This window comes from Mesoplodon bidens, assembly GCF_964165515.1.
Source record: "Mesoplodon bidens genome assembly, chromosome: 4".
In the NCBI taxonomy this organism is placed as follows: Eukaryota; Metazoa; Chordata; class Mammalia; order Artiodactyla; family Ziphiidae; genus Mesoplodon; species Mesoplodon bidens.
The window spans coordinates 143527398-143551871 of record NC_138160.1 but is presented as its reverse complement, the minus strand read 5'-3'; the positions used below and the strand labels follow the sequence as shown (position 1 = coordinate 143551871).

Genomic DNA, 24474 nt, shown 5'->3' with positions numbered 1-24474 from the left:
CGCCCCATCACTGGCCTCTAACCCCGGAAGTCCCTCAGCACAGCTCCGAGCCCCCCTCCCATGGCGGCCTGCCCATGCTCCCCACCATAACAACAGCCCCGAGTCTCCACCATCCCTTGGCCCCCTTCAAACGATCCCCCACCATAATCCAGGGCCTCTCCCCATCACTCCCTACGCCGCCGGCCACCCATCACACCCCCTCCCAACTCTCCCCACCTCCAAGCACGCCCCCCACCCCCATTACTGCACAAGAACGGACACGGAGATACATGGATAGAGCAAATCCCAAAGGCCTTTTTAAAAACTGACAGCTCGGTGGGGGCAGGAGTGGGGGAGGGGGCTAGCAGCCCCCGGCCACGAAGTCGAAGTCCCGGAAGGCTGCCTGCTCTGTGGCCGTGAGGGGCCGAGCGTCGCGGGGTGGGCTCAGCGTGGGGGCCTCCCCTGTGAATTCCTCGTCGAAGTTGCTGACATCAGTGCGGCCGGCCAGCGTGGGTACGAAAGGCGGCGGCAGGCGCCGGGCCAGCAGGGCATCCCAGCCCAGTGTCTGCAGGGCAGAGAGGGGAGAGGTCAGCAGGGGAGGCTCAGAGCAGAGCGCAGGAGGGGTTTGCTCCTTGCACCCTGTCTGGCCTTGGATCTGTGGGGATCAACACAGGGAGTCACAAGATAGAGGGAGGGAAAGTGTCGGGCCCGGGGGCTCAGGAAGGATCACTGTATGAGTCGGGGGAGGGGCCTGGGCTCATACACAGGGCAGTGCTCCCCCCCAGGCCAGCCTGGAGTGGATGTGGGTGTAGGAGGGCCAGTGAGGCTAAGGGAGGGGGAAGGAAAGGCAGGCAGGTGTCAAGGGGAGGTGACCGTGTTGGAGGTGAAGCCACTAGGTCTTGGGTGGGGGGGATGACTGGGTCCTGGGAGTGGGGGACTTCACCCTGAAGAAAGGCTGTTTTTTCACATCCTCTGCATCCCTCTCGCTGGATCCCAGCCTCCGCTCTGGATTCCTCCGCAGCAGCTGGGGGGAGGGAGTTCTGTGTCAGTGTTCCCCTTCCTAGTCCCAGAGCCACTCCCCTGGCCCACCCTAAGTTGGGGGGGTCCTCACCCTGCGCATGATGCCGATGGCTTCGGCTGACAGGAAGCGGGGGTAGCGAACCTCATCGTTGACGATGCTGTCAAATACCTCCTCCTCATCGTCCCCTGGGAACGGGGACTGGGGACAGGAAGAGCCAGGGTGAATTAGGCCCCTCTGGCCACACCACACCCAGCTCCACCCTGGGCTCCTGTTGCACTTTTACAAGGCTCACTTGGGAGGGTAAGTACCCCAATTTACAGATGCAGAAACGGAGGCTAGGGAGGCAAAGCCACCTGTCCTCAATCAGACAGCACATAGTGGAGGCCAATTCTGACCCCCCTCTCCCCCACCGGGCATATACAGGTTACCAGGGGCAGGCAGGGCAGAGCGGCCTGGGGCCTCACCTCACCAACCAGCATCTCATACAGCAGCACGCCCAGCCCCCACCAGTCCACCGCCCGAGTGTACGATGTGTCTGTCAGCACTTCAGGTGCCAGGAACTCCGGGGTCCCGCAGAAAGTGCTGGTCCGGTCCCCATAGCCCATCCCTGGGGGCAGCAGGGCCATGTGAGGTTATGGGGAAAGGTCACAGCTCTAGCCCAGCCCAGCATGGGGTGGTCCAGACAGCCAGCCCTGTCCCAGGACCAGGGTAGGGGATAACCCAGGTAGGGCTGGGGACTCCACTCCCTCCCCTCTCTGTCTAAACCCCAGAGGCCAGCCCCTCAGATCCCAGTCCCGCCCCTCATCACCCTCCTTGCAGAGGCCAAAGTCTGCAATCTTGACATAGCCCTCGGTGTCCAGGAGCAAATTGTCCAACTTCAGGTCCCTGTGGGGGAGGGGATGGGAGGATGTAAAGAGGGATGAGGGGGAATCTGGGTCCTGCCTGAAGCCTCAGGGTCCCCCAGTGGGCAGAGCATGCATGCACGGGTACATGCGCGTGTGCACACACACACACACACACACCTGTAGACAATCTTGTGTTCATGGAGAAACTGCAGCCCCAGCACCACACAGGCCGAATAAAAGCTGCAGAGAGAGGCCGGTGTGAGGGAGCTGGGCTTCCAGGAAAGGGAGAGGGTCACGTAAGGCTCCCACATCCTCAAAAGCCCCCCATTACCCCGTAACTCCAGGAGCTGGGGGGAGGCAGGGCCTGTGGGTGGAGGTGTGGGGAGGGGGACTAGGCTCACACAGCACGGGGCTCCGAGAACACATCACTGTGGATGTGCAGCATCAGGTCCCCGCCAGCCGAGTACTCCATCACGAAGCACACGTGCTCTGGTGTCTGGAAACAGCCAAACAGGTTCACCAGAAAGGGGTGTCCCGCGCTGGTCACAGCCGCCAAGATCCGCTTCTCACACATCAGGCTGGTCAGGATGGGGGTGGGGCAGGGGTCAGAGACCACGGCAGCTCCCTACCACCAACTCGCCCACCCCCTAGAGTCCTGTCATCAGATGTTTGTCAAGGGCCTTGCATGGCTGTGCACACTTGGGCAAGTTGCTTAAGGCTTCTGAACGTGCTAACCAGGCACCCAGAATCCATCCATTGTCCTAGTAACTTCCCTTTGGAAAACCACCAGAGGGACTGTTATTTCCCTTTGGAGCACCCCATCTCCCTGGCCAGGAATTGGCTCACAAAAGGGCAAGCCAAGCCAATGGGGCTCAATCTCAGGATTTCTGCTGGAATTATTAAGGAAGAAGAGCTAAAGTTTGCAGATGAGCCTTAAACTGCCAGGGTGGGGGGCATCTCTGTCCCTGTGAGGTGACTGCAAGCAAAGCCTACACAGACAAAAGCAGAAGTGAGAGATATCAACTGAGCACCTGCGTACAGCCATTCCTGAAGGTAGTCCACCCCTGGACTTTCCTGATGCAGAGCAATAAATTCCTGTATTTGCTTAAGCCTTAAATTGGGTTCCTGGTTAATAAAAGGATGTCAAGAAGACTGGGGATGATCTCAGGTATCTACAGGGGGCAAGGCACCGTGCAGAATGCTCTAGAGTCATCCTCTCATTCATTCCACCCGGCAACCCTGCAAGAAAGGCATTATGACTCCCCTTTTCTAGAAGGGGAGCCTGAGGTTCAGAAGGGTGACATGAACTCCCTAAGGTTTCTAAGCACATCTGTAGCAGAGGTAGGATCTGAACTCAGGGTCCTGACCCCAAAGCAGAGGCAGTACAATGGCACCATTAATAGCACAGGCTTCAGAACTCGAGTCCCTGAGTTCAAATCCCAGACCTGCTGCTTACTGGCTATGTGACCTTGGGCAATTTGCTCAAACTCTGTGCCATCAGCAGAATGGGGACAAGAACAGTACTTACCTCTTAGAGCTGTTGTGAGGAATTCGTTACTAAATGTAAAGCACACGGTGGGTGCTTTCTAGGAGTCGTTATTATTGTAAGTATTGGGATGGCCAAAAAGTTCGTTCGGGCTTTTCTGTAGTACAGAAAAATCCGAACCAGCTTTTTGGCCGACCCAATACTAGCTTAATAAGTACAAGTGACTGTTATGAATCACTCTCACAGCAGCTCCAAGGAGGGGACTGCTCTGTCTCCCATTTCCCAGAAGACCAAAGTTCTCAGAGGGCCTGAGCAGGGTCCCCACCTCTCCACCTCGTCTCGGGCCACAATGTCCCCTTTCTTCAAAGCCTTGATGGCAAACAGCTCCCCGCTGGGCCGGAATTCGGAGAGCAGCACCTGGAACCACAGTGGGCAGGGGTGGCCTTAGTGGCCAGTCCAAGGACCTGGAGGTCTGGACCCCCCAAGACCCCCAACTCCTTGCTCCCCGCCTCACCTTCCCAAAGTGACCCCGGCCCAGCACCGCCAGGAACTGGAAATCCTCGAGGGTCAGGGGTGACTTCCTCAGAGGGCTGTGGAAAGAGGAGGCTGGTGGGAAAGGGACAGGGGGCAGGGGTGGTGGGTGGTGGCCAGGGGAGGGGTGTCACCTGCACAGGGTGGGGCCTGGGATCTCCTGGGTCTCTGAAGGCAGCTCAGGAGTGGTGGTAGTTTCCTGGATCAGAGAAGTCTGTGGCAGACAGAGGAGGTCAGAGTACAATAACCCATAACCACAATAGCCACCAAGGCTCCCGTCACCAATTTGACCTCACCTCTCCTCCCCCTCCCCTCCTCACTCAATCCCCCTTCAGCCACACTGTTCCATTCACTGTGCCCTGAGCACACCAGGCAAGTTTCCACCCCAGGACCTTTGCATGGGGCTGTTCTCTCCACCAGGAACTCTCTTTTCCCAGCACCTGCACTGTTCCTCCCTCACCTGCTTCAGGCCTTTATTCAAATGTCACCTTTGAAGGTGGCCAGCTGACCGCCATATTAAATAACTAACAGAAGCTCCAACACTCCCTGTCCCCTTTCTCTGCTTTATTTTTCTTCCCAGCACATTCTATGCTGTATTTGATCATTTATCTACTTACTCCCTTTATTGGTATTAGGGAATACCATGGAGTGACCTAATTCTTTACATCATATGCATATATGACTTTCAGAAGAATCAAAATTAATAATTTAAGTGGGAAAAATTTACCTACCGGTCCATCATTCTCCACTATAGAGACAGTTCTAAAGATTCAATCAGTGCAAACAGGTGTACAGTAGGAAACACAGTCCTCTCCTGCCCCAGCTGCCCTCCCCAGAGCCAGGTGCTGTTAATGATTTCGTGAGTACCTTTCTAGATGTATTTTATACCATTCAAGCATTTTGGTGGACGTGTGTGAATGTCCATCATAGATGTCCAGGAGTGGAACTTCTAGGTCAAGATAATGCCCATTTTTTTTTAGCTCAGCCAGCTGTGCCCTCCGAAGGAGATGTAGTGATTCACGTGCTGTCTTCCTGCATCCTCCCCAGCATTCACTGTTATTCAACTTTTGTATTTTTTTTGACAAACTCATCTAATTTAATGAGGCATCTCGTTTTAATTTAATGCCATGAAGCATATATTATTGTTTCCATGTTTTTAGAAAATGAGGGATAAAACGCACTCAGTGAGGTGGGGAATGGAAAGAGCTCTTACATACGTTATCTACCCAGATGCCCGTCGCCTAGACCAAGGGTTGGTAAACTCCATGTTTTGTACAGTCTGTAAACTAAGAATGATTTTTACGTTTTTAAAGGGTTGGGGGAAAAAATCAAAAGAAGAAGGATAGTTCATGATCCATGAAAGTGAGACATTCAGTAAGGCTTCCTGGCGCACAGCAACACCCCTTCATGTCTGCCTGTATCAGGTGTGGCTGCTTTCTACGAGAGCGGTATTGACTAGTCATCACTGTGACCTTCTGGCCCACAAAGCTGAAAATACTGACTATATGGCCCTTTCCAGAAAAAGCGTGCTGACCTCCGACCTAGATCAAGATGCAGAACATTTTTATCATCTTTGCCAGGCTCTCTCGTGTCCCCCCTCCTATCAATAAAGCCCCGCCCAGAGAAAACCACTAACTGGACTTCTGTCATCGACATGAGTTTTAAATGTGATCGTTTTACAGGGCAGTGTACTAAACACAGAGAGGTGAAGCTGCTTGGCGTGAGTCACACAGCTAGGAGGCAGCAGAGCAGGGATGGGACCCAGGTGGCCTGGCTCCCAAGCTCATGTTTTTATCCGGGATAGAGAACAGGACCCCGGTTCCGGCAGAGGTGTGCTGTGTGACCAGGGAACTTCCTGGCGATCTCTGGGCCTTGAGTGGCAGTGGAGGTCCCCTAACACTGCCCGGGCCAAGGGGAAAGCTCACCAGACTTGATGGGCTGGAAGGAGGACCCAGAGGGCTCTTCTGGGGTGAGCTGTCCAACTCAACCCCGAGGTTCAGCTTCTCCACAGATATGTCGCTGCAGCAAAGGGAAGAGGGTGCATCTAAGACCTAGCATTCCGGGAAGCAACCAGAGGCAGCCGGAACTCCGGGGCCCTCCCTCCTTACCCTGTGGACCGAGCCTCGGGTCCTGGAGAAGCCCCAGGGCTGAAGGTGCCTGTGGCAGTGGCATTGGGGATCAGCCTGCGAAGCAGCCGCACCCAGGTGGCGACGTCGATGTTCATCTGCCTAGCGTGCTGAAATGCCTTCCCTGGGGAGACGGGGACAGGTGTCACCCTCTGTGACACTCCCAGGACCCCGGTCTCTCCCCTGCCCCAGCCCATCCCCTCACCTTGCTGCTTGGAGAAGATCTTCTTCTGCCGTCGGAGCCGCGGTATCCTCTCAATGACAGGGTTGCGGAAGGTGACCTGAGGGAGGGGCTAGCGTGAGGACCCTCGCCCACCTCCTGGCAGCTTGGTGGGGAAGCCCTTAGGATCACAGGTGTGCACGCCCATATGTTTCGGGGGTTCTGATCGCTGTGGCATTGCGTCCAACCACAGGGTACTATGCATCGTACTAAGGGGTCATAAAGCCAATCCATCCTTCAGCAGGACCGCCTCCTGAAGTACCATCTTGGAAAGGCAAGAAGTAGGCAAGCAGGCCCTCCTCCAGGGGTGGGGAGTGGGTCTGATCCAACGAGATGTACATACAACTCCAGCAAACGGGTCCTACGCTCCACCTAGTGTCCCGATTGCCCAAGTGTGGTCCCAGACCAGCAGCATCAGCATCACCTGGGAACCTGCTGGAAATGCAGATTCTCAGCACCGCCACCCCAACCTGGACCCACTGAATCAGAAACCCCGGCGGTGGAGCCCAGAAGTCTGTGTTTCAACAAGCCCTCCAGGTGATGCTGGCACCCACCCATGTGGGGAAACCACTGGTCTAGGTGAATTCTCCCGACTCCAACGCATCTTCTAGAAGGTGCTGAAGTCACAGAACTGTGTGACTTTATGGGTGTCCAATCTGGCCACCTCTAGCCACATGTGGCTATTTCAATTAAGTAAAATGAAAACGTCAGTTCCCCAGTCACACTTGCCACACTTCTACTGACTAGCGGCTACTGTACTGGATGACACATATAGAACATTTCTACCTACAACAGAACTCAACTATTGTAGGCTCACTGACAACAGAACTGCAGAAAGTCCTACAGCCTGGTGCTTTGGGGAGAACAAAATAGAATGTTGTAAGTAAACCCTGACGGCAAGAAGGACTGCCTCAGAACTTGTCCCCCGGGCCACCCACCTCTATTGTCCACTTGGGTTTTGGACAGCCTTCCTAATAGAAGAAGAATTTCGTGGCCCTACCATCTGAAGTCTGCCCTTCTCTGCTCCTTCCCTTCAGGGGTCCTCGATTATGAGATCACATAAGAATTTCCACCTGGATAGTAAAACAGCCCTTGAATATTTTAAGAATTTTTCTAGATACTTTTTCAAGAAAAAACGTGTTGGGGATTAGTGAAAATTTACTAATGTTTTTTAATTTTGAAAGCACTTTTTAGTGAAAACTTAGAGTAATATATATTTGGTCTCTGGCAACCCAGGAAAAGCTTCTTTCAGGTTAATCTTTTTTTTTTTTTGCGGTACGCGGGCCTCTTACTGTTGTGGCCTCTCCCGTTGCGGGGCACAGGCTCCGGACGCGCAGGCTCAGGAGCCATGGCTCACGGGCCCAGCCGCTCCGCGGCACGTGGGATCTTCCCGGACGGGGGCACGAACCCGTGTCCCCTGCATCGGCAGGCGTACTCTCAACCACTGTGCCACCAGGGAAGCCCTTTCAGGTTAATCTTTAAACTCACTTGAACCCAATGACTCACTTGATATTTATCCCACTCCCGAAAACAGAGTTAATTGTACAGCTGTATTTTATACTGTGCACTGTGAACTGTTTCTCTTTCACATTTCTGATCCCTTTCACATGGTTTGATCTTCTTGCAAAGAGAAGTGGCGTTTAAAAATCTAAGCAAGAGGCAAAAAGAAAAACAAATTTCCTCCTGGGTTTAAGGACATGGGGAGACACACACATACACACACACGTATACATATATACAAAAAACAGGACACATGTATATGTTAGGGGCAAATTTAAAGAATTTTTGAGGATAATTCTGGTTAAATGAGGGCGCCAGTGACTTTCTTTCTCTGTGCCTCATTTCCTCCTCTATCAGATGTGACTAATAATGGTCCTGTTTGCATTGGGTTATTGTGAGGATTAACAAGTCAATGCCAGCATAGCACTTTGAACAGGGCCCAGCCATACTACAAGGGGTCAGCTAGGAATGTTATTTAGACTATGGGCTCTTAATCAGGGGACCCTGGCCATATCTGGAGACATTTTTGGTTGTCACAACTTGGAGCAGGGGGTTGCTGCTGGCATCCTGTGGGTGGAGGCAGGGGATGTTGCTCAGCACCCTACAGTGCACAGGATGGCCCCTGCAACCAAGAATGATCCAGCCCAAATGTCCATAATGCCAAGGGTGGGCTACCCTGATTTGGACCCTAACCCTGACATCACTGCGGAAGGAATCTCTCTGCTCAGCTGTGGCTCTGGTAGCAATCTCTGTAATATGTTGCTAGGTTTTGCCTTTCTTTTCTAGCTTGATAAAATTTTGTTTTTTCTTTTTTTAATATCTTGTTTCAGAACAAAACCAATCCCAGCTTAAGTCATGCACTGATGTGACTAATTATATGTACTTCTCTATCGAGATTCGGAGACCAATGGAAAACACATCTTCCCCTTCCAGAGCAGGAGATGCCAAAGCATTTTCTCAGGGTCGGGGTCAGGCTGTACCTCAGCCACCAGGCAGCCCTGAGGTTCCATGTCCAGCTGCACTTCATGCCTCTCGTTGTCCAAGAAATCCTCCAACTTCAGGAATTTGAGGGCACACAGGCCCCGCTGGTCCCGCCAGAACACAGCCAACTCCAGCTCCCGTGCCTCAAGGGAGAGAAAGAGGGCTGTCATTTGGGGTGCCCGAGGCCTCAAACTCCTCCTCCTCCAAGCCCCGTCATCCTCTAACCGAACTCACCCTCTCCAGCTCCAGGGTGAAGCTCTGGTCCCAGGCGTTGGGACCACACGGCTTCCAGGACGTCTGCCCCACCACTGCGTTATCCAGCTTGAGCACAGTGCTCACCTCACCTGGAACAGGGGTTGGGGTAGGGTGTCAGGCGATTCTTGCAGGGGGAGGGTAATCTCTTGTATCTTATTAAAGAAATCTTCTCCTCCCCCCACAATATTCTGCTGTGCTATCTGACAAAGCTTTACAGTTCTGCCTTTCACATTAAGGCCTTTAATCCATCTCCAGTTGAGTTTTGCGCGTGGTGAGAGGCGAGGATCCAAATTTGCTTTTATGCTGTATACAAGTTCCAGCAATATATTCCTAAGTAGTTACCCTAGAAAAATGCAAGCAAGTATACATTGGGAGATGCATAAATATAATACTTATATAACAGCCCTAAATTAGAAACATCTCACTGTCCATGAATTAATATATAAATTGTAATATAGTCTTATTAGCTAAACCATGAAATGGCTGATATTCAACTATTTTTTTACCTAAAAAAAGACAGCAATTTGACATGCCTCAGTCTAAGACAATTAAACAGGGGTAAAATGAATGAACTATAGTTTCATGTGACGATAGGGATAAGTCTCCTAAACAATGTTGACTAAAAGAAGTCACTACCGTGAAATACATTCTGTATGATTCCACATACATGAAGTTCAAACACAGGCAAATTGAACTACATTGTTTTGAGATGGTACATGGGTGCTAAAACTACAAAGCAAAACAAGGAAATGATAACCATGAGAGTCAGGAGAGTAGCTACCTCTAGGACAGAGGAAGGGGCTGGAATTGAGGGTGGGGCATGAGGGGGCTCAGAGAATTCTACTTCTTGACCTGGGTGGCGGTAACACAGATGGTTACTCTATTGTTATTCTTCTTTTATTCATACTTTTAAACATGTACGTATTAGCTTTTTTCACATTCTGGTAAAACTCACATAACATAAAATTTACCATCATAATCATTTTTAAGTGTACAGCTCAGTGGTATCAAGTGCGTCCACACTGCTGTGCAACCATCACCACCATCCGTCTCCAGAACTCTTTTCATCTTCCCAGACTGAAACTCTGTCCCCACTAAACAATAACTCTCCGTTTCCCCCTCACCCTCAACCATTATCTCTATGAATCTGACCACTCTAGATCATATAAGTGGAATCATATACTACTTTTTCTTTTATAACTGGCTTATTTCACTTAGCGTAATGTCCTCAAGTTCATCCATGTTGCAGTATGTTTCAGAATGTCCTTCCTTTTCAAGGCAGAAAAATATTCCATTGCATGGATGGACCACATTTTGTTTACCCATCCATCCGTCAACAGACACTGGGTTGCTTCTACCTGTGACCATTGTGAATAACGCTGCTATGAACATGGGTATACCAATATATCTTCGAGACCCTGCTTTCAACTCTTTTGTGTATTTACTCAGAAGCAGGATTGCTGGATCATACTGTAATTCCATGTTTAATCATCTGAGGACCTGCCAGACTGTTTTCCACAGTGGCTGCACCATTTTACATTTCCACCAACAGTGCAGAAGGGTTCCAATTTCTCCACATCCTCCTTAAAAGCTGTTGTTTGTTTTGTTTTGTTTTGCGGTATCCATCCTAACGGGTGTGATGTACTAATTTTTAAGAATGTTACAAATGTGGGAAATCCAGGACCCCCCACCCCACCTCATCCCTCCAGACCCTCAATGCCCACTCACTGGTGTTCTCGGATTCCGCTTTGAGACTGCTCCGGCCACTGAGGCTTCCACTTCGGCTGTAAAGGCCCCGGGCTGGGCGGCTCAGGAAGGGGGTGCGGCTCTCAGGGGTCCCAGGCACCCCCACTGAAGGTGACGGGTTCCAAGGGATGGTCTCTGGAAGGTCTTTGCAGCCCACTACACGCACCTCCAGGGTCCCTGAGAGAGGGGCAGGATCATGACGGGGGAGTGGGGGGTCATACCTGGGGCAGGACGAGGGGAAGGGCCTGCAGGTAAAGTGGGCACGTGCAGAAGTGGCCAGCATGCAAGTGGGAGGTGGTGAGGGACAATCAGGGTGAGGCAGGGGGTCTGATGCAGGGATGGCTGTGTCCGGAAGTGAGAAACATGGGACAAGGGGAGGGGTGGGTCAATCTGGGGAGGGGGGCTGGATGCTGGGGTTTAGTGACAGAAGAGAGGTTCAGGGTGTAGGCTGAAGGTCCAGGCAGTGGTGAGCCAGGTAGGACCAGGAGTCCGGGCTTAGATTCGGCAGGCTGATCTGAGGTCTGACACTGGGGCTGGGGTCTGTGGTAGGGCTAGTCTGGGAGGTAGTGGCTGAGGGATCTAAGGAGGGAGGGGCTGGCTAGCCTGGGGGTTGGGGAACAGAGGTTCAGGGCTGAGGGTTCTGAGAGCAAGGGACTGTAAGACTGGGCTGGGGGACTCTGGCTGGAGAAAAAAGCCAGGGCCATTTGGGGAGGGGTGGCGAAAGTGAGGATGGGGATGGGGGCAAGAGTCCCTCAGAGGGTAACGTGGGGTGGGAAGTCCAGGTACATGCGGCTGTCTGGCATGGGAAGTGGGGCCCAGGTCTAGAGGATTGGGGTGAATGGAGAAGGGACGGAACAGTGGGATGGGAGTCCAGGGTTGGGGAGAGTGGAGATCCCAGTTGGGGGTCTCCGGGCTGGGGGACTCGGAAGGGTCAGGAGTCCAGAGCTGCGGGAGGTAGGGTCCGGATTGGGGGGGGGGGCATCGGGACCCACCTGTGAGCGGTGCGGGCTTGCACAGGGTGCTATAATGCATGGCGGGGAAGGGCCCGGCCAGGCGGGCACTGAAGGCTGAGGACGAGGCCGCAGCAAGCTCCTCGCGCAGCAGCTGCCCCTTCGGGTGGTCAGCGGGCAGTTCCCCGAGCCGCCGCTCCAGCGCCTCCCGAAGCAACCCCAGCTTCTGGTTGGACTCGGTCAGCTTCTCCTGCGCCTGTGGTGGGAGGAGCCTGGCCGGGCTGGGGCGGGGATCCAGCACACCCCTCCCCAAGTGCAGACCCAGGCCCCTCCCCCAGACTGGCTAAGTCCTACTTGGATCTCCTCCCTGCAAGCCCAAGCCCTCAGCCATTTGGGTCCTACCCCTGGGCTCCCTGAAAATGAGGTCCCACCCCTCGCTGAAGCCCCACCCCTCTGGGTCGACACCGCATCCCTCACCTCGCTGACAGCCTTGCGGTCTGGGGCTTTGGCAGCGCTGAGCAGGCGCAGCACGTTCTTGGCGCCCTCCACCACCGCGTGCTCGACTCGGAAGTGGTGCCGCAGCTCCTCGATGCGCAGCTCCACGGCCCCCAGGTCTGGACTCCCTGTGGGTGTGGGACACAAGGCAGTGAGGCTAGCCTGGGCCCAGGTCCAACCAGCCCAGTCCCAGACCCGCGGCCATCTGCAGGAACAAACACTGGCCACAGACAGGTGGCCATCAATATGCATCACTTTCTCCCAAGGTGGGGGGTCATGGTGACACAGTCACACTGTCACCCACAGGCAGACGGCCACCCTTCCACCCAGCTGCTGTCCCTCTTTTACCCAGACGCTCTCACACACACATGGACGGTCCCAGGGATGTAGTTAAGCTGTCACCCGGGGACAGTCATATATACAGGCACACCATTAACAAAGTCTTAGGGACAGACACATTGTCAGGGTCCCACTTCATCCCCAGGGACTGTCGCAGGGATACCATGGCAACTGGACAGGATATAGTCACACAGACACAGGGACACTTAAAAAAAAAGTAGTAGGGCTTCCCTGGTGGCGCAGTGGTTGACACTCCGCCTGCCGATGCAGGGGACACGGGTTCGTGCCCCAGGCCAGGGGGATCCCGCGTGCCGGGGAGCGGCTGGGCCCGTGAGCTATGGCCGCTGAGCCTGCGCGTCCAGAGCCTGTGCTCCGCGACGGGAGAGGCCACAACAGTGAGAGGCCCGCATACCGCAAAAAAAAAAAAAAAAAAAAAAAAATTAGTAACTTTTATTCATTGCTAATGGGAATACAAGTGGCTTGCTAATGGAGGCAGTTTGTCCATTTCTATCAGAATCACAAATGTATTTACCCTTTGATTCAGCAATCCCAGTTCAGGGACTTTATCCCATAAAAAACACCTCTGCAGGAACTTCCCTGTTGGCGCAGTGGTTAAGAATCTGCCTGTCGATGCAGGAGGCACGGTTCGAGCCCTGGTCCGGGAAGATCCCACATGCTGCGGAGCAACTAAGCCCGTGCTCCACAACTACTGAGCCTACACTCTAGAGCTCACGAGCCACAACTACTGAGCCCACGTGCCACAACTACTAAAGCCCGCATGCCTAGAGCCCGTGCTCTGCAAAAAGAGAAGCCACCGCAGTGAGGAGCCCGCGCACCGCAATGGAGAGTAGCCTCCGCTCACCGCAACTAGAGAAAGCCCGTGCACAGCAACGAAGACCCAATGCAGGCAACAATAAATAAATAAATAAATTTATTAAAAAAAAAAAACACACCTCTTTTGCCTTCCTTCTAAGAGCAAAAGGTTGGAAACAACCTCATTTCCTCCAGCTGGGGTCTGGATAAGTGCGTAGTGACCACCCACCCCATGAAATACAATGTAGTTGGGAGAACAAACACAAACATCATCACACTGTCACTCACAGGGTGACAGTGGCATTATCACTTTGTCACCAGTATAGGCACTGGAACACACACACTCTCACAAAGATGCCATCACACTGCCACATAGGGACTCTGTCACAGTGGTGAGGCTATTACATAGATATATGCCTTGTCAACCCCCAGCAAAAGGACACAGTCACAGTGGCAGAGGGAAATGGTCCCAAAACATAAATACCCTTATAGGACACAGTCACAGAGTGGCAAAACTCCCAGGGCTCTATGCCCAGCCCAGGGAGAATCAGAGGAACACAATCACACTGCCACATGGATAAGGCACAGGGACAGGTAAAGAAAGGCCGTCATACTGTCACATAGGCAGGGCAGCATCACTGACACCCATAGACACAGAGACCCAATGGCACAGGGACAGGCACAAGGAGACACTGTCACCCAGGTGCAGGAAACTTGTCACTCAGAGAAACAAGGTCACGGTCACCCTTATCCAAGGCTGTAGATTCCAAGGACGGTCTGGCTGTCCTGCACAACGACCTAGACTCAGACTTGGGCACTCAGACAGTCACAGTCACCCACAGCTGTGTGGCACCCACCTGGACTGCTGGCACATGTGCCCAAACAGTCATCAAGGCTTTTACACTTATGGGGACAAAATCAGGCTGTCACCAAAAGTTACAGTGTCACCCAAAAGCACAGGGACGTGATCATACCATCACACACTGTCACTGAGAAGCCCACGTAGGCATTCGGAGTACAGATGAACCACCACCCAGTCAGGCTGACAGCTCCCCGCTACAAAGACACACACATTGCCATCCGAGCTCCAAGCCCTATTGCTATGGACTACATGTTTGTGTCCGGGCAAAATTCATACACTGAAACCCAACCGCCAATACGATGGTATTAGTTGGTGGGGAGGTGATTAGGTCCTAAGGGCAGAGCCCTCATGCATGGGATCAGTGTCCTTATAAAAGGGACCCCAGAGAGCTCCCTTGCCCCTTCTACCAGTGAGGATGCAGTAAGAAAGCTGCTGTCTATGAATCTGGAAGAGGGCTCTCACCAGACGCTGGATCTGCCGGCGCCTTGATCTTGGACTTGCCAGCCCCCAGAACAGTGAGAAATAAATGTCTGTTGTTTACATGCCCCCACCCCCAGTCTGTGGCATTGCGGTACAGCAGCCCAAATGCACTAACACCCACCAAGAGCTGACACTTACCTCTCAGGGTGACACAGAAACTACCATGGTTACAGGGCATGCATACAACCTCTGGTCCCCACGGTCAGCATCACGGACACACATCAGTAGCTGATACACTGACACACATCAGTAGCACAGATAATCTTCTCTGCACACAATACATCAAGACCCTGTCACAAATTCAGGCTAACAGTGGGGTTGAGACACCCCCAGGCATTCATACACTGAGACACACAAAGAAACACACACACACCGTGGACACCCACAGTTCTACACCACAGGGGCCACCGTGACAAGGCAACCACTTAGTCCAGGGGTCCGCACACTATTTCCGTAAAGAGCCAAAGGGTAAATATTTTGGGCTTTGTAGACCACACAGGCCCTGTTGCCACTACTTGGCCCTGCTGTCATGGTGCAATAGTAAATGAATGGGCATGGCTGGGTGCCAGTAAAGTTTTATTTGAAAGAAAAATAAAAGGCGGCAGTAGCAGATTTGGTCCAAGAACCATAGTTTGCCAATACATGATCACATGCAAATCCGAAATAAGACAAAGTGGGAAACTGAGGCCTGGCAAGGGTCAGGAATGGGCTCCAGTCACATGGTGAGTCACAGCACCCACCTCCTTGCCTCAGAAAGGGACCCCTCGTGGGGCTGGGAACTGAACTCTCCAAGGCGGAATGCAGGTGAGGCTTTTTCAGGGCAAGGGACTCACCTTGGGCCTCGTCTGCGGCCGCCTGGCTCTCCAGCTGGCAGGCCTGCAGCGCCCGGCGGAGCTGCATGCGGATGATGTCAATCTTGGTCTTACTGTCCTGCAGCATCTGCTGGGCCGTCAGCAGCAGCTTCCGGTCCTGGAGGCAGAGATGGGACATGAGGGAAAGGCTGGGCAGATGAGGGTCTGACCACCAGTCCTGCTGTCCACATCGTGCAGGCCCTGGGTGACCCTGTGACAGAGCATTCACGTGTGGGTGTGATAACATGTGCCTCCGTGTGTTCCTGGGTGTTGATGGGAGACGTAGCCCATGGCATTTGAATCCTGGCTGTGCCGCCTACAGCTGTGTGACTTTGGGCAAGCCATTCAACTACTCTGGGCCTGTTCGCTCATCTGCAGGAAGGGGAGTACTAATAGCACCAACCAACACTGGGCTGAGGATTAAAGGAGCTAACATGTGTGCAGGGCTCAGAGCCGTGCCTTGCACCAGCAGGCACTGTATTTGTGGCAGCTGTCAGAATGGCGTACGTGTGTAAGTGTTCCCCGTGGTGGGTGCAGCCTTGACTGTAGCCACGTGGGTAAATCCAAGGGTGGCTGGATGTGAGACAGGTGCAGTAAGTGGAGTCCCGATGTCCGTGTGCAGGTCCAGGCACAGCGATGACTGCGCATAGCCAAGGACCCCGTGTTGTGTACAAGCACCGGACACTGGTTGTGGAGTTTTCCATCTATCTGGTGCTGTGTTTCAAAACCAGGCACTGCTAACCTGTGGTGAAAGAAGCCTGTGTATTGACTGAAGTGGGCAGGAGGGAACCCTTTCTGGGTGACAGGAAGTGTTCTGTATTTCGATGTGGGTGATGTGTACCCAGATAAAAATCCATTGGTCTGTACACTTAAGTTTTCTGCACTTTACGTCCATTTGTTACACATCAATAAAAGGTAAAAAAAAAAAAAATTCTGCATGGCTTGTGCCCTCCCACATAATATTGGCACTTGTGTGTGCACACAGGCATGGGTGCTCTCCGGGTCTCTAGCTGTAGGTCTGACTGTGCTGTGGGTGTATCTCTGAGTGTTGGTGCAAACCTGTGACTGTGTACTCAGTGTTGGTACAACTGGGGGAGCACCTGTGTGACAATTCTGGTCTCTGAGTGTGAATTTAATGATGTGCGTGTCTGTGTGTCTAGGTGGTCTGTTGGCCTGTGCTGTGTCCGGGCGTTATACGATGGTGTGTGTCTCTCCGTATCTAGAGGTTGCTGTGGTGGTTATCCTCCACGTGTTTATGAGCGTTGTTACTGATGTGACTCTAGATCTTATGACAGTGTATGTGTGTCTGTGTGTCTCTAGGTGCTGTCATGACCATGGCTGTGTCTCTAGATGTTAGGATGATGGTATGTGTGCACCTAGGTGTTGATCTGTGTGTACAGGTGTCAGAGAGAGACCACCAGCAGTGGGAGGCTGCGTGTTGCCCTGACCATCTCTGGGGGTAACTGAGTGTGGGCGGGGGACAGCCTCTGCCATGTGTCTGTCTGACATCACCCCCAGTTAGCCTGTTTCCCATATGCCCCCATGAGCTGCCCGCACCCCAGTCCTGCTGCAAAGCCACCCATCAGCCCCTCTGTCCCCAACCCAGAGGACCCCAGACTCCCAAGGGAGCAGATGTAGGTGTCACCCTGCCCCCCCCAGACTGTATGCGCTTGCAGGTGTACATGCACACAGGGGGTTGTGCACTCACGCTGCCCCCACCTTAGTGCTGCCGTTGCTGTACATCTGGATCATGTTTTCCGCCCCCTGCTTCACCTTCAGCTCAATGGCCAGCTGCTTCTCCAGGCCGGCCACGCGGCTCAGGTTGGTGGCTGAGCAGGCTGGGCCGCCCTCACAGGGGGACTGGGGGGCATCTGGAGGGGGAAGATGGGGCAGAGTCACCATGGCCCTCACCTCCATCTGCCCAGGTGGTTTTGCCCCAGCTGAGAGGATCCACCCCCGGGGCCAGGGAGAGGAAGAGCTGAGGACCAGGGTCCAGAGGGCCCAACCACCCCAGCCCTCATAGGGAAACCCCTTCAGGACTGGGGCAGGACCAGCATGAATGAGCACAGGCAAGTGTCCCGGTGTGCGCTGAGTCCTTGGTGCTGGTGTGACTGTATCTACCTTTGTACGGAAGTCCCCAACTACTTACACAGCTGTGTGGGCACCCATGGGTGTGGAGGTGGTTAGGTCTGTGACCCACAGGGTGTTGGCATAACCGAGTATGTGTCTCCCCGGGTGCTAGTGTAACTGTGAGATTCGAGGTGTTAGAATGACTGTGTGAGATTCTGGGTGCTGGGGTGACTCTAGGCATATGCTTCCGACTGTTGGCACAACTGTGCTTTCTGATCTCCTGGCACTGGTACAACTGTGTCCACGTGTCTGGGTGCTGGTATAGCCGGACGTGTGTGTCTCTGGATGCTGGCATGGCTCTGTGAGTCTCTAGCGAGTAGTGTGACTGTCCAGGTCACTCTGGGTGCAGCTGTGACCGGATGAGGTTTTGGGTGTCGGCTGAACTGTATCTCTGAGTGTTGACATGACAATGTTGGTCTCTAGCTGTTGACACACCTAAGTGGTATATGGGTGTTGGGCTAAGTGGTGTTGAGTCTTCAGGCCTTGTCCGATTGTGTGTATAAGTTTCAGGCTGTTGATAGGTCGGTGGATGTCTGTAGGGGTTGCGCAGCTCTGCGTGTGTGTGAATCTCTGGGGGTTGGCACGAGCATATGTGAGTCTCTGGGTATTGTCTGTGGGTCGGTGTGACTGTGTGTGCATTTCTCTGGGTGCTGGGTGCCAGTATGGAAGTCTCTGGGTATTCATATGATAGTGTGTATGCCCTTAGGAGTTGTCTGGGTGCTGGTGTGACCGTGTGTGAATGTCTCTGGCTACTGATGTGATGTGTGTTACATCTTTGTCTTCGGTTGCAAGATGAAAAAGTTCTGCAGGTCCCTTGCACGATCATGTGAATCTACTCAGCACCACTGAACTGTACACTTAAAAATGATGAATTTTGTTATGTGTTTTTTGATCACAATTGAAAATTTTTTTAATCAATAAAAACTAAAGATATTTTAGAAAGAGTCTTTGGGTGTTGTCCGGGTGGTGGTATGACTCTGTGAGTCTGGATATTCGTGTGATCCCGTGTAAGCCCTTTGGTGTTGTCCAGGTGTGGGTGTGACTGTGTGTACCTTTCTCTGGGTGTTCCTTTTGGCCTCTGGTCTGCCTGTATTTTGAGGCACGGTGCTGTGGTGACCGAGTGTGTCTCCCTGGAGGTCAGAGGCAATGGGCTGGCCTCGCTCTAGGACACAACGGGTGAGCCCTGGGCAGTGGAACCCCCTGCTGTCCCGCATCCCCGGGGAAGCCTGGCTTACCGTGCACGCCAGCCGCGGGGTCGGGCAGCACCACGTGGGCGTGCAGCTCCTGCAGCTGCTGGTGCAGCAGGTCGAGTCTGCGCGAGGAGCCGCGCAGCACCAGCTCCACGGGGCCGAGGTTGCGGCCCAGGTCGGTGGTGGCCCGCCGCAGGTTCTCGGCGCCCTCCTTCAGCTTCAGCTCCTTGCGGATCTCCCGCCGCAGCCGCTCCCGTTCCAGCTCCAGCTGCTGCTGCACCCCGGGGGCTGCCAGGTCGGCACCTGCCAGGCCCAGCTGCTCCAGCAGGGACCAGCTGCGTGGCTCGCTCTGCAGAGGACAGAGCACGGTCAGCGGGGCCAGGAGGACCATGGGGTGCAGACTGTGCTCAGCCGACCTGGCCTGGCCCCCTCCCAGACTGTAACTCCTGACACAGGGCCTGCTCCATGTCCTCTGATCGGCACCGCCCCCCGCCGCCAAAAGTGGGAGGTGAGGCAAGGCCCTGTCCCTGTTTTCAGACATCCCCAAACCGCAAAGTCCCGAGGGCAGGGGCTTCTTCCTTCCCTGTCCCCTCAGACTAGGGGACCACAAATACAGTTCAATCTCCCTTCATCTGTCCTTATGCAGTGGGATTCTTCAGGTCAGATCCCATCACCCCACCACTGTGCCCCACAAGCTAGGGGGTCCCCAAGGACGGGCCCTATCTTCCTTCCATTGTCCTCCCAAATTAGGGGGTCCCAAGGACAGGCCTTGTCTCCCTTCTGTTGCCCCCCGCAAATGACAAGGCCCTGAGGGCAGATCCCTTTCTCCCCTCTGCTGCCCCCCTAAACTAGGAGGTCCCAAGAGTAGGCCCCATCTCCACTCCCCTATCCCCCAAATTATGAGGTCCTGAGGGCGGGTTTTCATCTTCCCTCTGCTGCTCCCCAAACAAGGAAGTATCAAGGGCAGGCCTCTGATGCCCCACCAAACCATAAGGTTGGGGTCCCAGGCCCCTTCTCCTCACTGCTGTGCCCTCAAACTAGGAGGTACTGAGGGCAGGCCTCACCTTCCCTCTGCTATACCCCCAAACGAGGAGGACACGGGGCGAGGCCTCATCTATCCCCTGCTGTACCCCCAAACTAGATCCCGGGGACAGGCTCCATCTCCCCTCTTTTCATCCTCTACAACCGGCACCCTAAAGAGCAGAGCCCTCTCCCTTTCCTCCTCTATCTCCCCAGCCTGGAAGCCCAAAGGGCCCCAAACAGTTTCATCTCTCAAACAGAAAACTCCAAGTCCAACACCTCATCTCCTCCCTTCAGTCCAAAACCGAGAGGTACCGAGGGCAGGGCCTCTGGCCTGTGCCACTTGGGGTCCTCTTCTGCTGGCCCCCCACAAGGACCCCAGCCCGCACCTCCAGCTCCCGGTCCAAAGGGGGATTGGCCTCCGCCATCCTGGGTCCCGACTGAGGGCCCCGCCCTCTTCCTGAACCTCAGCCTTGCCAGGGCCTCTCGCCTGCTACTTCCTCTTTCCTGCTAGCTCCCAGCAACCCCTGCAAAAGGCCAGCTCTGGGCCTCCGGGGCATCTAGAGGGCCTTCCTCTCAGCCCCCACTCCAGGCCTGAACCGGCTTCTCTGGAGGCACCCCAGGGGTGGCCCCTGCTCCCTATCCCAAGAGGGTGCCCAAGGTGTACACAGCGTGCACACATTCACAGGCCCACTAGTGTGGACATGAAGAGCAGCCTCCCCGTGTATACAGGCTCCAGGGGCTGGCTTGGGAGTGCACACACTCTCATACACCTATAGGCATGTGCACACATCGCAGGCTAGCAAGTGTGTGCACACCCCCTGCATCTAGCCCTGTGCACACTTATATGCAAACGCCCATGAGTGCTTATATGGGTGGCCCAGCCCCCTTCCTGCAGATGCAGCCTGTCCCAGCTTCCGGATTCTTCTCAGCTCGGTCTCTCGCTGCTGCTGACCACAGCTTGGAGGCCAAAGGGGCCTGGCCAGCCCAGCGGCACCTCCTTGGGGCCCACATTGTGAGGAGGCAACGCTGGAGGGTTGGGGTGAGAGTGTCTCCATTAAAGCTCAAGTATGATAGCAGTTACTACAAACTGCACCCAGGTCGACTAATGCAACCCCAGAAGGTGCTATCATCACCCCATTTTCTTTCTTCTTTTTCTGGTCATGCCGCATGGCATGCTGGATCTTAGTTCCCCGACCAGGGATCGATCAAACCCGTGCCCCCTGCAGTGGAAGCGCAGAGTCTTAACCACTGGGCCGCCAGGGAAGTCCCTATTATCACCGTATTTTCAAGATGAGGAAACTGAGGCCTGGAGCGGTGACATAACTTGCCCAAAGTCTTACAGCCAGCAGACGGCAGAACTAGGATCTCAAACAGGAATGCCCAGAATCTGAGCTAGGTGTCGGCGTGGCATGAAGAGCCCCACATACATTATCTGCCGCCGCCATGAGAACCCATTTCAGAGATGCAGAAAGTCATGGTTGGCTCCCGACCAACCTCAAGGGCAGCTGCCCCCAGGGAGGATTTACTTCAGGCCAAAAGCGTCACTCCCATGATCCTACTGACCCCTCACATTTATCCTGAGCAACTGCCATAATTCTCCCCCACTTTACAGGTGAGGAAACTGAGGCTCAGAGAGGTGGCAGCAGCAGTTCTCCATGGGGAGGGGATCGCCTCCACTACCACCCCACTTCTGGGGGCATTTGGCAATATCCAGAGACATCTTTGGTTGGTCGTCACAACTGGGGGTGCGACTGGCATCTACTGGGTGGAGTCCATGGATGCTGCTCAACGTTCTACAGTACACAGGACAGCCTCCATCTCAAAGAATGATTCAGCCCCAAATGTCAATAGTGCTGAGGCTTAGAAACCCTGGATTAAAGGACGCAGATGCACATGCTGAGCTGCTGACCATGACCCAGGAAGGATTTCACAGCAGCCCCACCTGCAAGGTGCTGGCCTGGTCTACATCTTTCCCCACCATGAAAACCCTCCAGCTACATTTTTTTGACGGCAGAACCGAGGTTCAGAGAGGGAAAGGCACTGGGCCCAGGACACACCGTGAGGAAATGACAGCTCTGGAATTTAAACCCAGGCTCACCTAATACCACCTGCCACCAACCAGGCCCCACCTGCCACCCAGCCCCACCCTATCCCCAGCAGGCAGAGCAGGGGTACAGCCAGGAGCAGGGCCAGGTCAAACGAGGGAAGTCCAGGCAGAGAGGAGGAGCAGGCTCCCTCAGCCCCACCTCCTCCAGCAGCTGAGGCCTGAGAATATGCAGAGCAGGGAGGGAGGCAGGCCCGCCCTCCTGGGTTCTCCTCTCTTGGGTGACTCACTCCTGCCTAGGGCAGGGGCCACCTGAGGGCCAGCATGATGAACTCATGAATCAGGAGCCTGGCCTGGCCTTGGAGAATCCCTGCTCCCCCAACTCCCACCATGAAGCAGGAGACCCCAGGTCCAGAGGGTCCATCTTCCAGAATTCCCCTCTTCCCAGAGTGGCCAGGGACCTAGACCCCATGTCCGGAGATTTCAATGCTTTGGGCGTTTCCGGAATCTGGACAGGACATCCGTTTGCTGGACACAGAACAGACAGGCACACACTGGGACAGACAGAGGGACAGGTTAGCAGACCCAAGCAGCCACGAGAAAGGAATGACCAGGACAGGGGAAGAGAGCAGGAAGGATATGGGAAAGGGGACCAGGGAACAGGTCCATCCTCGTTCCAGGAATCACAGCCTCCGTCCGGGTCATGTTTGCTACACGCCAAGCGCATGCATGCGCCAGAGGATTCCTACACAGCCCTCCCAGGGCTGAGGTGTAGAGGCAGAGACCCCAGCCCTCCCCAGCCCCCAAGGTCTGACCTTGTGTGATCGGCAACACCAGATACGCCCAGCTCCTCGGCAAGGCTGGCAGGCCATCAGCAGGACTGGGATGGGGGATGGGGGTCATGGGATAGACACAAAGGGGATGTGGGGGCAGGTGCAGAAGGAGACGAGAACCCAGTTACACAGCAACCACAGGACGACAGAGGGATGATGAGGCGCTAATGGGGGCACCAGAGATACAGGACATGTCTCAGATTTGGGTCACTGAACGAAAGAAGTTTCACAAGTCACCCTGGCCCTGCTAGCCACAAATAGGGAAGGTGAGTCCAGGGCTGTGATGTCCACAAGGTGGCACAGGAAGAACCTGGCTGGACGGCAGGTTGGTCAGCTGTGCCTCTGCGTGTGTGTGTATGTTGTGGGGTGACCCAGCCCATGCCCAGGTGGGATTCCAGGTACAAGAGAATCCCCAGTCTGTTGACATGGACACTCCCCACCTGGGATAAGGTTCCACCTGGCAGCAGGGTGGCCGTGTGGGTCCCCGGTCCCCCGACCTAATGAGGTGACTCTGGCACTTCCGGCAACAGGTAACAATCTGGGTGGCGTCGGGACCATCGTAAAGCTCAGTCCGGAGGTGGGGGCGGCTGGAGCTTTATTGTGCGGGGGAGAGGAACGGGCCGGGCGGCCTCCTCCCTTCCCGGGGCACAGCGCCAGGCACCTGCTCAGGTGGAGCTGCACCTGCCCGGAACCGAACGCTGGGAGGGAGAACGAGTGGCAGGGGCGACAGGCACCGGGATGCACAGCCAGCCACAGACACCTGAATTCTAGCCTCTGCCGCGCCCCCTCTAATTCTCGGGGAAGGGCGGAGCTTGGGGTGCTGCAGGACCTCCCCGCTCCCCCCTTGTGCGTACCTCCACCTGCCGAGAAGGGGACTGTGCTGGCTCCACGGTGCCGGCCCAGGGAGGGGGCGCCCAGTGCTCCGGGGAGGGGGGGATCCGCCCTGGCCGCCCCGATCCCGGGGGCTCCGACAGCGCGCGGGCGGGGGTCCCCGGCGCCGGCTGGCCGCCAGGGGGCTGAGGACGCAGGTGCGCCTACCTGCAAAGCATCGCTGGCCATGTCCACGCGCCGTCCGCCAGGGGTCCCCGCGCGGAGAGAGGGGCGGTGAGAGGAGCGTGCGTACGCCCCACGCGGGGCGGGGAGGGGGCGGGCGCGGCGCGACCCCCCCGCCCCGGGCGCACGGCCCTCTCCGGCCTGCTCGGCTCTAGCCCCGCCTGGCCTGGCCGCCGTGTCCGCGCGCCTCGCCCTCCGGCCCCAGCTGCCGCCTGGCTCGGTCACGTGACCGCCTAGGTCGGCGCCCGAGGAGGGGGCGGGGCCGAGGGGGCGCGGCTCCCGGCGGCCCCCGGGGCTGCGGGGTCTGCCTGCCGGACGCCCCCCTCCGCGGCCGAAAGCGCCTCGTCCTCTTCCCCAGCCTTTTCCTCTTTCTGAATCCTCCCTCTAACCGCGGGTGCCCCATTTGAGCGCGCAGGAACCCGAATAAAAGAGTGAGCCACGTTAAAGCGGGGAGCTGTGGAGGCCTTTGGGCCTCCCGGGATCTCTCAAAAAACAAAACCAATTCATCCCCGCCTGTGTTTGCAATTTCAGGCCTCTTGGAACGGTCCGTCATTCTAGGGCACCGGAGCTTCCCCATAGGCTGGAGACAAGCTCTGAGCAGACTTGTGATCAAATCCCAGCGCTCCATGCCTTGGGGGAGTCCCCAAACCCTAAAAGCCCCTCATCTGTAAAACGGGAAGGATTTACCTACCCACCCACCCCTTAGGTGTTGGCAAAATTA

At 55.1% G+C, this 24474-nt stretch overlaps 1 protein-coding gene across 3 annotated transcripts; it reads right to left on the bottom strand.

Annotated features, from left to right (window-relative positions):
- Window positions 1-274: 274 nt before the first annotated feature.
- PKN1 (protein kinase N1) lies at window positions 275-23967 on the bottom strand (the record flags this gene model as incomplete). 3 transcript variants are annotated; one of them, XM_081231892.1, is made up of 22 exons in its annotated part: window positions 275-544; window positions 923-1003; window positions 1091-1198; window positions 1465-1607; window positions 1809-1885; window positions 2023-2085; window positions 2247-2423; window positions 3657-3748; window positions 3846-3921; window positions 3997-4076; window positions 5788-5881; window positions 5971-6112; window positions 6194-6269; window positions 8689-8832; window positions 8924-9033; window positions 10673-10867; window positions 11683-11896; window positions 12118-12263; window positions 15463-15598; window positions 17200-17351; window positions 18846-19149; window positions 23739-23967. In XM_081231892.1, the coding sequence occupies 22 exons, from the start codon at window positions 23757-23759 to the stop codon at window positions 341-343; spliced, it is 2835 nt and encodes a 944-aa protein (XP_081088018.1). In that variant the 3' UTR covers window positions 275-340. The 3 variants fall into 3 exon arrangements, with proteins under 3 accessions (XP_081088018.1, XP_081088016.1, XP_081088017.1); XM_081231890.1 differs by lacking the exon at window positions 23739-23967 and adding an exon at window positions 22683-22739; XM_081231891.1 differs by lacking the exon at window positions 23739-23967 and adding an exon at window positions 20210-20257.
- Window positions 23968-24474: the final 507 nt, after the last annotated feature.